This window comes from Pelmatolapia mariae, linkage group LG3_W (genome assembly GCF_036321145.2).
Source record: "Pelmatolapia mariae isolate MD_Pm_ZW linkage group LG3_W, Pm_UMD_F_2, whole genome shotgun sequence".
Lineage (NCBI taxonomy): Eukaryota > Metazoa > Chordata > Actinopteri > Cichliformes > Cichlidae > Pelmatolapia > Pelmatolapia mariae.
Window position 1 is genome coordinate 85810933 of NC_086229.1, and position 12219 is coordinate 85823151.

Here is a 12219-nt window from a genome sequence, read left to right on the forward strand (position 1 = left end):
ACTGGCTGCAAGAAGTTTTATACGGCAGGTAGGTGGGACATTCTGCCATAATGACCATATTAAGGATATCTGCTCTTTCTGACATCATACTGATCCAAGAGGTAAAAAAAACCAAAACTAAATCTGAAGCTGAGTGTATATACACTGAACCAGTATATGCACAATTACAAAAAAAATAATAAGGGAAAATACAATAGTTAAACAATAATTACCTTTTAATGTGTATTAAGTAAAATCAGAAAAGCAAAATGGTACAGCCCAGTGACATGAACAGAAAATCCCCCCCCCCAGGAATAAACATTGTAAAAAATTCCGATGCGCTTACATATATCTGCAAGAAAAAAAATTAATTCTGAACTAAAGTAGAGCCTCAGTTTTTAAAAAACACAATCAATATAAACCAACATTTTAAAAAAGTACCTGAGGAAAAACAGAAATATTTACATCACTAAATCTTCCCTTTGCTTTAAAGCAGATATTGTTTTTATGAGTGGGAACTCCATAATGAGAGAAATCTTTCTTAATCCTTTTTTTCACGACATATTGATCTTTTGAGGTCTCTCTTTAGATGCTCAGATGTATTAAATAAAACTGGTGAAACCTTTTAAAGCGAAAGAAGAAAGGAGACATTCAACAGAAAGGGATAAAAACCCACAGGATTATAAATAACAAAGGGTGAGGGTGTTAAAATAGCTTTACATCCAGTGAGGCAGAGAGGATTCACCTCTGACTCGCTCTCTTTAAATAGCACCGAGCAGCTCCTCCACGGCGACAGTCGTCAGGTCGGAGTAGAAGTTGCCCTCGTTGTCCCCGCCTCCAAACACCAGCAGGGTTCTGCCGCCGTTCATATCCGCGTCTTCATCTTCCTCCGAGAAGCAGCGGTGACCGGCCGTCTCCATGGTGATGATGGAGTGCCCCGCCCTGGGTACAGACAGCTCAGGCACGCTCACCTCTGTCCAGCTGTTGGTGTCTGAAACAGCAAAACAAAGGCATGAAATTCTTGTTTTTACACTTTATGTTCAGAATAAACTCAGTCAGGTGAAGGTGGCGGTTAACACATTGTTAACATAAACAAGAAAATGTCAATTTAATTATTATTATTTTTTTAAATCTTCTTTATCATACCTGGTAAAATAAAGATGAGGCTCGATTTATATTCTAGAAGCTGCTCAAAATCGCTTTGACATACTTATGTAAGCTACTTTATTGTTTATATGTCTGTGGCTTTTATTTTAAATATTAAGGACATGAAGGAGATATTTTTTGGGCACAGAACAAACCGGACTTACAGTATGGATTGTGCAGGAACAGTAGAATAAGCCTACCTAGTTTGGGAATTACGTTACCAAAACCCTAAAATAATTCTGTCTTGATCTTAAATCCTCTATCAGTTAGACTCTGTCATTAACAACAAAAGAGCTACTTTTCAGAAACCAAACCTCTGCTCACCTATATCAAAGATGAAGGCATCACTGAGGGCATTGTTTCCATTGTAACCACCGTGGATCAGGAACTTTGTGTCAGACAGCACAGCGCTGCCGTGCCAGCTGAAACACACAAGCACACAATGTTCACATTTAATTTCAAGTTGCTTAAAGGTTCTTGAAATGACTGCAGATGATATTGTAACAATCTCTGCTCTCATTTTAATCTCCTGTCTTATTAAAATCGGATTAAACCTTAATTTGAGGAACGTAAATGTCTCCATAAAGCCCCCATTTGTCCCTAAATGTTACTGCTTGTGTTATGTTTATAATACAGCTGTGCCTACATAAAAGAAAAGCAGCTGGTCTCAGAGGCTAAAGTGTGGAATTAACTGAGCTATCCGCAAACATCATCAGTCTTTCCCCATCACAGTACACGATGTCCCCACCTGGGTAAAGACATCCATTATAGTACATGTTCCCAGACAGTTTGTAGTAAATTGCCTCAGTAACTACAGGCCAGGGGCTGTAACACTAAGAGACTGATCCTCAAATACATCAAGCACACTCCCACCTACTCTGGACCCACATCAGTATTTAAACAGAACCAATAAGTCAACAGATGTTGCCATTTACAGTGTCCTCCACACCACACTATACTATACCACCTGGAACACATGCGTTCAACACAGTCAGCCCTTCTAGACGCTTTCATCGTAACATCCGCCCACTGACTCTAGCTTTCTTGAGAACCTGGCCACAGTTGATCAGGATGGGTCCCCTACCACCCCTCCATCCTCTCCAAAGGAGCACCACAGGCTGTTTTGAGCCCTTAATAGCATCTCACAACACAAATGGCACCATTAAGTTTGCAGACAACACAAAAAAAAGATAGGACTGATCACTGGAGGAGACACGAAGAAGCTGACAGACTGAAAACAGCTTGGCTCTGAACACCAAAAAAACAAAACAAAGAGCTGTTCATTAGTTTCAGGAGAAATCAGAATGACCATCTGTCACTGAACATAAATGGAGAGGACGTGAAGAGTCTTTAGTTTTGGGTTCCTGGGAACACATATCACAGAAGATTTCCATGGACACACAGTAGGCACTGCCTCATTTAGGAAAAAAAAGTCTGTTTTCTGAGAACTGAGGAAATTAAATCGGCCTCAAAACCTGGTGTCTTTCTACCTCTGCACCACTGAAAATGTCCTCACAGCATCCTGACACGGTACCCAAACGGCTCCTGCAGCAGATAATAAAGCGCTGCACAAAAACAAAAGATTCCCAGCACGCAGCTGCCTGCTCCTTAAGACGCATAAAGAAACTACGCTGGATCCCCAAAGGATGCCCATCAGCTGTTTGAACGTCCCAGGTTCATCAAAGCACGTGTAACACAATCAGATCCATCGTCACACTGAACTCAGCTCTGACGTCTCACACGCTCACATAATATTTTGAAGTGTTATGTGCGATACCTTCGAGGAGAGGGGGGATTCCCAGTTGTTTTGACTGCAGAAAACTCCATCAGACCTAAGACATAAACACGTTGCATTTTAATAACGCAAGCATGGATGTGTAGTTACACGTTTCCCCTGATTTAGGTACTTTGTGTGTGTGTGTTGCTCACCAAGGTCCAACATGTACATGTCATTGTAGCATACTGGAGTGTCCCAGCCACCAAATACATAGATCTTCCTCTCCTGCATCACACATGCAGAATGACTGCAAGACAAAAAAAACAAAGAGGAGGTTAAAAATACGGAGCAATTATATTTAAAAAGAAAAAAGTTAAAAAGTGTGTGTTAAATAAAGCTTTGGACTGAGCCATGTTACCCTGAGCGGGGGGAGGGTTTGTCTCCGGTGACGATGGGCTGGTACCAGATGGAGAGGCGGGGGTCGAAGATATACAGAGAGTCGCTACAGCCATCGGGCTCTGGGTTGGGCCGAGGAAACACCCCTCCCAGCACGAACAGCTCACCCTGAAACATACTGCAGCTGTGGTAGGCCAGGGGAGGAACCTTACCCTGAGCCTGAAGAAGAAGAGCAGGAGGAAGTCATTTAAAAACAAAAAATAAAAACAGAAATAAAGTGAGCACAGGGTGTGGACACAGATCAACACGCACCTCTACCATGGTCCACTTCCAGCTCTGCGTGTCCAGGATGTGCACGTCATTAAACCACTTCTTGTTTTTAGAGCCACCGAACACAAAGATCCTTCTTGAGTCGGGGTCGTAGATGGCTGTGTGGCCGATCCTGGCCTCAGGGGTCGGACCCTCTGCCAGAGTCTCCGCGGCCACCCAGGACATGTCCTCTGTTGCACACAGAACGTCCCCTTAAACACGGCTCTCACCTGAGCTGTAATATCAACAAGAGTCTAAAATGCTGTTGACCTGACTGACCTGTGCAGAGCTTCCACATGGGATCTTTGCAGAACTGCATCCTGGCTCCCTGGCCTCCAATCAGAATTGCTGTTTGAGCATCGATGGGACATAACGTCTGACCCCAGCGACCTGACGGGCTGGCCAACGGAGCTGCAAGAAAACACGACATGTCATGTTCTGTTGGGAGTAGCCAGACACGATCATCACTCATGTTTCTGAAACACTCACAGCAGCCTGCCTGTCACCAACAACCATGTCAAAGTCAGTTAATTCAACTATATTCCCCATTCCAGCGCTTGGATGTTTGTCATCCGAATCCTGTGTACTACAAGCAGGATTTGGGGCTTAGTGACTTCACTTTAGTGTTACATTACTGGGTTACATCTCCATAGTAACCTGATCTGTAGCTCCATGTGCAAGTTTTGTAGAGTCAGGGTCAAAGTCATACAGTGCCAATAGGTTCTCAAGGGAGCTCAACCAGTTAAACCTGTATTTTTTTTACAAAAGCCCTAAAACTGCGTCCACACTGGCAGTGACGTGGCAACCAGACACCACAGAAAGTGATATTCAATGACTTTAAGCAGCTAGAGGTGAAAAAGCCAGCAGCGATAACAAGTTGAGCGACTCACAGATAAAAGATATACTTTTTTCAACTACCAATGAGAGCGCAGGAGACTGTTGACTGGCTTATGACTACATTAGATGGTTACCTAGACAACCTGACCCTGAAGTGACTGCAGGCAACTGGCTATCAGCTTTAAAGTGACGTGCGAATCATTTCCGGTGTGGATGCAGCTCTCATTTCAAGTTTGTGTAGTAATGGTGACATTGTATGGCCACACAGTAATGGTGACATAAAAAAATGACTTGACTGCAATTTATTACACTTTGCATAGCCGTGCAGAAGGCTTGTCCTCGTCCCCCGGCCGCATGTTCGACAGCCCTGCTGTAAATCCTTTATCCTTCCCCAAAGTGCAATGACAGATCCAACAAATTCTCATCTAACATAGATATATTCCCCCATTTGTGATGCCAGTTGCAAGCAGTTCTCATTAAGCAGATTGTCTCATTATTCTACAGACATATGGCGACATAGCCCTAAAACTGCAGAGCCTTGTTTGTAATTGCAAAGAGGCCTCATATTTGTTGTTTATTTGCTCACACACAGTCTGACACCAGCACTTTACACTACAAGCCACATTTACACATTCCACTATAGCTGCATACGAGGTGCGATTGGTCACATGCTCCCAACATTGCCTCTTGAATGCAAACTCGCTCATTGCTTTACTGGGAAGGCCTGGTTTGACCTCTCGGTTTGATGGCCACCTTAGAGAGGCCAAATTCGAATTTCTGGCTGATGAAACACAGCAGTGCTTCAACATGCTGATAATAAAGTGAGAAACGCTGTCTAGATTAATAATTCTCCCAAAAGGATTTGTATTTGAAATGCTCTTCCAAGTTATTCATTTGTTTGACTTGCACGAATACTGATACAACGCCAACAGCGCAATCTAAAATCAAACAGTCGGAGGGAGCCGAGCCCCGCGTGAGTCACACGCCCAGGTTTATGTTACTTTCCTGCAAGTGAGCAGTGAATGGAAAACATCTATGCGTGAATTGGGATGGGTGGTGTCAGCTGCTGGGACTGAAGAGGGAATAAATATGACAGAAAAAGGAAGAAAAAATGAAACAGCACCAGTGTGTGTGGGAGCCTTGGCCTGCCTACTCTTCGTCCTGACTGCACTCGGAGGAGGCGTTCTTCCCACGGTCCCCTGCATCTCTGCTGCTGTGTAGTGAGGACAGAGAGAAAGCAGGTTTGATAGAAGAAAAAGCACCTAAAGAATTTTTTTTTTTTTTAAAAACACAACGAAACAAAAAAAAAAAAACCCACCTCCTTTTTCACCTGCTCCCTTCAGCTTGGTGGTATCGGCACCGCTTGCAAACAGCTTTTGGCTGCCTTTGGCTTGACCTCTGACCTTGCGCACAGGTGTGGTCTTCTCAGTAGTTGCATTTGGACACATGTTCTCTTCTTCTTCTCTTTTCTTTGTCCAGTCATTGCTTTCTTCTTCTTCTGCAGTTTGCTCTCTTTTCCTCTTGCCGTGGAGCTCTCGGGCTGCGGGTGGAGCAGCCGTGTCCTGAGATGCAGCACAATTGAAATGATGTCATTATCACTACCTGCTTTCACCAACAGCAGCAACATTTCTTTGTGATATTATAAGACACAGTACATCCTTATCAGATTACCTTTGGTGTGTATTCCTTCACAGCCATGATGACTTCTGGTTCTGTTGACTAAAGAAAAAAAGGGGGATTATATACATTAACCTGTGACATCTGTCCATATCTTAAAGTTTTAACTTAAGAAAATCCTAATGTTTTCATAAGCTCTTTAGATTTCCTTAGTATTTACCAGGTTTCCTCCCTCCAGAGAGACGTTCAGTGTCACACTGTCTATCCAGGTCTCCTCTTCCCACTGCTCCCATGACAAACATCTGAAGGTGAAATATGCATCATTCACAGAAAGGCTGTTAGAGTGCATTAAAAAAATAACAAAACGGATAAATAGGGCGAACCTACTTATTATAAGGAGTCAGTTTTCCAATAGTGATGAGCATCCGATCAGAATCGCTGAGCTCTGCGTTGACGCAGATCCTCTCCCCCCACCGGCCGCTGCTAAACAGCACCACCTGGCGGACGCTTGGTGGAACTGCAACACGGACCCTGCTAGAGCCTTCAGCGCTGACACGGAAAAACAAACGAAGAAACAAGCAAATAAAGGCACACTGCTCGATTTTACATGCAGAAAAACGAGAGGCGAAAAGTATTTACTGTTTTAAAGAAAGAGAAGTTAAGCGACTGTGTGTAAAGAGGTCTAATTCAAAGAGGCGCCAATGAGGAGCAATAAAAGTGTAGCGACAGAGCTTTAGGCCTAGCAATTTTAGTTGAAGGCGACTGAGCTATTTAAAGACACATATGAGCGTCTCACAGATGCAAACGAAAAACAAATACATGACATTATGTGCGAGTCGAAAGCCTGCGTTACCTCAGCAGCTTCTGAGGCGGCCCGTTTACTCCGAAAACCGCATAAACTCCGAAATCATCCATCCTGGCGAAGTCCTCCTGAAAACACAAACAACATCCACCCGGTTCCGACTATACTCTTTTATTTTAAAGTGCGATTTAAAATATCTCAATAAATCACTCTTTACCCAATCTCCCGCCACCGCTGTTTGTACAGTATCTGTACTCCGCGCGAGCTCTGGGGTTAGTTTAGGTGCGCGTGTTTTGTCATCAGAGTATCGAGTAGACGCTGAAAGCTACACAGCAAACCAGTTCTCCGCCCGCACGGCAAACGCGGATAAAAATTTCAAGCAGACTCAGGGCTGCAACTTTGGGGGCTGCAAGCCAATCACAGGCCTGATTTCGGAGGCGCTGCGAGACGCAACAGAAGCTGCGTTCAATAACACCTTCAACAAAACGGTGAATTCTAGTTTAATTAAGGCATTACTTTTATTAGTAAGTTAATTCTATTTACTAATTAAGAAAACTTATCCGGTATATAGAAATTAAAACAGCAAATTAATAATAGAAACATAGACTATACAGATTATATACAGTGGGTGTACATAAATTACAGCCTTTATGAGACGAAGTGGTGTGCTGGAAGAGTGTTTGCAATGGTGATGGACAGGCTGACAGATGGTGAAGGAGGAGTCTTTGTGGACTAATGCTTGCAGATGACATTATAATCTGTATTGAGAGCAGGGAGCAGGTGGAAGAGAGCCTTGGGAGGCTGAGGTATGCAGAAAAGGAATGAAAGTCAGTAAAAGCAAAACAGAATGTGTGTGTGAATGAGAGTGAGACAGGTGTAACAGTGGAGATACAAGGAGCAGACATAGTGAAGGTAGATGATTTTACATACCTGCGGTCAACCATTCAAAACAATAGACAGCGCACAAAAGAGGTGAAGAAGAAGTGCTGGCAGGGTGGAGATGAGTGTCAGGGGTGATTTGTGACCAGAGGATAGCAGCAAGAGTGAAAGTTAAGGTTTATAAGATGGTAGTGACTTTTGTGGTTTGTGTTAAGTATTTCACTATAAGCAAAGTCATGTCCAAGTGACGAGATGACGTCAGAGAGGTGCGTGCCTGCGTGCACGAGATTGTTATTGTTTTCTCTTGTGAGCATGCGCAATAAAAACGGTTAGTGTGGTTCCCAGGCCAAAAAGGAAGATGGCTATCGTTATTTTCTCTCCGTGAATATTAAGCCACTAAAGAGTGCAAGCTAGCCACTTTGGAGAAGGTTTACACGCAAGACTGCTGTAGTAATGTCTACCGCTACAGGTTATGGGCCCAGTCATACCAGCCAAAGGTGGTTTAAGCTTTTATTCGACGGCGATGAGAAAAACTATGAGCTCTGGGAAACGCGGTTCCTCGCGCACATGGAGTTGCGCGGCCTCGGTGCTGTCCTGCAGCAGGAAGCAGAGGACGACGAGGATGCCCGCGCCGAAGACGAAGCGAAGAACGGGGAAGCATACGCAGAGCTGGTACAGTGCTTGGATGACAAGAGTCTGTCACTGGTCATGAGAGATGCAAGAAATAACGGAAGAAAAGCGCTGGAGATTCTCCGCGAGCACTATGCAGGAAAAGACAAACCACGTGTCGTAAGTTTATACTGTGAACTGTCCTCCCTCCAGATGACTAGTAAAGAAACAGTAACTGACTATATTATCAGAGCAGAGACTATATTCACGTCATTAAGAAGAGCTGATGAAAATATAAGTGATGGACTCCAGATAGCCATGGTAGTAAAAGGGCTACCTGATTCATATAAACCCTTTGTCGTGCACATCACTCAGACAAATGACACGGTAACGTTCAGCGAGTTTAAAACAAAACTGCGGAGTTACGAGAGTACCGAAAGATACGGGAGGAGTGACGTGAGTGTAGAGGAGGACAACGTGATGAAGACCATCGGCGGGACAAGGTCGCGGGGAAGACAGAGAGGAAAGAAAGTGGACATGGCTACTATCGAGTGCTACACCTGTGGTAAAAAGGGACACATGGCCAGGACTTGTCTTGCAGATCCCCAGTTAAAGAGAGAGGAGCAAAACTGGGGCACACCACAACGAGGAAGAGGACGCGGTCGTGGACGAGGACGTGACTACATGAATAAAGCAGAGGAAGAGGCTACATCCTTTTGTTTCTTTAAAATGAGTGACTGTCCTATGCAACAAGAAAAGAAAAGTCTTTTAGTAGACTGCGGTGCCACCACACACATGATTAACGACGCCACAAAGTTCAAGACAGTGGACAAGAACTTCAAACCAGAGAACCACGTGATCGAACTTGCAGATGGAACCAAGGTGAAAGGAATGGCGAAGATGAGGGGCGACGCAGAGATCTACATCCTGGACAGCGAGGGACGGCAGGTGAAAACAAGGCTGAAGCAAGCACTCTTCGTCCCATCGTTTCCTCAGAACATTTTCTCAGTTAAAGCAGCAACAGCCAACGGAGCCGAACTCCATTTCAAGAATGGGGATAACTGGTTATTCCACAAAAATGGAACCAAATTTGAGGTGAAGGTGTACGGTAGGCTGTATTACCTGAACACTGTAGAAAAAGAAAATGTTGATGAGATATATGGTTGTCATGATATTCAGACCTGGCACAGAATACTTGGTCATTGTAACCTAGATGATGTTGCAAAACTTGAAAAGGTGGTTAAAGGCATGACCATAAAAGGAAAACAGGAAGGGTCCAACCAAAACTGTGAAGTTTGCATACAGGGAAAATTCACACAAAACAGAAACAGACAGGCAGATGCTAAAGCTAAAACTATACTGGAGCTAGTACACACAGATTTATGTGGCCCTATAGAGCCAGTAGGCAAAGATGGGTACAAGTATGCGATAACATTTACTGATGATTACAGTGGAATGATTTTTCCGTACTTTATAAAAGCAAAGAGTGGCACAACAAAAGCTACAGAAAAGTTCATTGCAGATGTAGCTCCATATGGAAAGATAAAATGTATAAGATCCGACAATGGTACAGAGTTTACCGGGCAACCGTTCCAAACTTTACTCAGGAGTAATGGGATAAGGCACGAGACTAGTGCACCCTACTCACCACACCAGAACGGAACTGCAGAAAGAGGTTGGAGAACCTTATTTGAGATGTCACGATGCATGCTGTTGGAGAGCAAACTCCCAAAGCATTTATGGACGTATGCTGTGCAAACAGCTGCCCAAATCCGCAACAGATGTTACAGTAGGCGACTGGAACAGACTCCTTACTGTGTATTCACTGGAAAAACACCTGACCTATCAAACATGAAGGTATTCGGTTCTGAGTGCTACGTGTACAAACAGGATAAAAAGAAACTGGACTCTAGATGTGAAAAGGGAATTTTCCTAGGCTATGACAAATATAGCCCAGCCTACAATGTCTACTATCCTGAAGTAGGAAAGATCCAAAAACACAGGCTGATAAAATGTCTTACTAAAAGTAGTGCAGACAGTCAGACACAAACAGATTTTGACGTCAGAAATGTTTTTGAGATCCACAAAAATACACCACCAAACATGGTTGACCAAAATGACGTAGAACCAAAGGCGAGTGTAGAACCAAACCTAGATGAGTTTACAGGGACAGATTCAACAGAAAGTACTCAGGAAGGAGAAGAAGTGAGGTATCCTACAAGACAGAGAAAAGCTCCAGAGTATTTAAAGGATTATCAATGCAAAACTGAGTGTGACAATGATGATGATGAAGGTGTAGACTATTTCTATAAAGTGGCTTATGGGGTGCCAATAACATTCAAAGAAGCCATGGACTCTAAAAAATCAAAAATGTGGAAAAATGCCATGAGAGAGGAAATGAACTCTTTAAAGGAAAATGAGACTTTTATTTTGATGCCACTGCCAGAAGGTAAACAAGCAGTGGGAGGCCGTTGGGTGTATGCAGTAAAGGAAAGCCCAGATGGATCTGAGACTTACAAAGCAAGGTATGTTGCAAAAGGATATGGACAAAAAGAAGGGATTGACTATAAAGAGACTTTTTCACCAACAGCGAGTATGACGTCTGTTCGAGCTTTGATGCAGGTGGCGGTGCAGGAAGACCTCACACTGCACCAAATGGACGTAAAGACTGCTTATCTCCACGCTCCGATGGACTGTGAAGTTTATGTGGAGCAACCAGAAGGTTTTGAGGTAAAATCCAAGACAGGAGAACACTTAGTGTGTAAACTGAACAAGTCACTGTATGGTTTAAAACAGTCGGGACGTAACTGGAACTTGTTACTGCACGATTACCTTGAAGAGAATGGTTTTGTCCAAAATGATGCTGATCATTGTGTCTACAACAGAGGTTCTGAGAGTGGGAAGGTCATTCTATTAGTGTGGGTAGATGACTTGATCATAGCAGCAAGTGACAACACCTTACTCAGGGATGTGAAAGAGATGTTAAAGAAAAGGTTCAAGATGAAAGACATGGGTCCACTTAAACATTTTCTAGGCATCGATTTTTCACAGGATGAGGGAGAGATTAAAATGACTCAAAAAAGACATATTGAAAAGGTGCTGACAAAATTGGGGATGTCCGATTGTAAACCGAGATTCACGCCAGGCGAGCAAAAGTTAAGTTTTGGCAGTGAAGGAGAGATCATTGATCCTACAGGGTACAGAGAGATGGTGGGAAGCTTGATTTACATTATGACATGCACCAGACCCGATCTAAGCTGGATCGTTAGTAAATTATCACAACATCTTGCGGAACCAAAACAACAGCACTGGTCTGCAGCAAAACATCTATTGAGATATTTGAAGGGTACTAGAGACCAAGAGCTTCACTATCACAAAAGTGAGAAAGGTCTAAAGCTTGAAGGGTACAGTGATGCTGACTGGGCGTCAGATAAAGATGACAGGAGGAGCACAACTGGATACTGTTTTAGTCTAACTGAAAATGGTCCAGTTATATCCTGGAAAAGCAGAAAACAGTCAACAGTAGCTCTATCTACGTGTGAGGCAGAGTATATGGCGCTGGCTGCTGCTACTCAAGAAAGTATGTATCTTGTACAACTACTTAGAGGAGTAGATAGTAGAGAGCATGTACCTGTTAAGATATATGAAGACAACCAGGGGGCGATAGCTTTATCAAAGAACCCGGTATGCACACAGAGGAGCAAACACATAGATATAAAGTTTCACTTTGTTCGATCTGCGCACACTGAGGGAAAGATATCTATTGAGTACTGCCCTACTGAAAATATGATAGCTGATGTTCTTACTAAGTCAGTGACAAAGGTCAAGTTCGAGAGTTTCAAGGAGTATCTATTTGGAAAATAAAATGGATCAGCACAGAGAATCCTAAAAAATGAACAAAGGAGCGATGCAAAAGTTTTTTTTTTGG

The 12219-nt window shown here is 43.3% G+C and overlaps 1 protein-coding gene across 1 annotated transcript; it reads right to left on the minus strand.

Moving 5' to 3' along the window:
- Positions 1-225: 225 nt before the first annotated feature.
- Positions 226-7105, minus strand: krcp (kelch repeat-containing protein). The gene is made up of 14 exons (XM_063465375.1): positions 7021-7105; positions 6855-6931; positions 6389-6550; positions 6222-6303; positions 6056-6103; positions 5703-5946; positions 5508-5597; positions 3827-3958; positions 3551-3738; positions 3261-3457; positions 3055-3149; positions 2903-2957; positions 1450-1547; positions 226-970 (listed from the first exon to the last, which is right to left on the minus strand). The coding sequence occupies exons 2-14, from the start codon at positions 6914-6916 to the stop codon at positions 741-743; spliced, it is 1683 nt and encodes a 560-aa protein (XP_063321445.1). The 5' UTR covers positions 6917-6931; positions 7021-7105; the 3' UTR covers positions 226-740.
- Positions 7106-12219: the final 5114 nt, after the last annotated feature.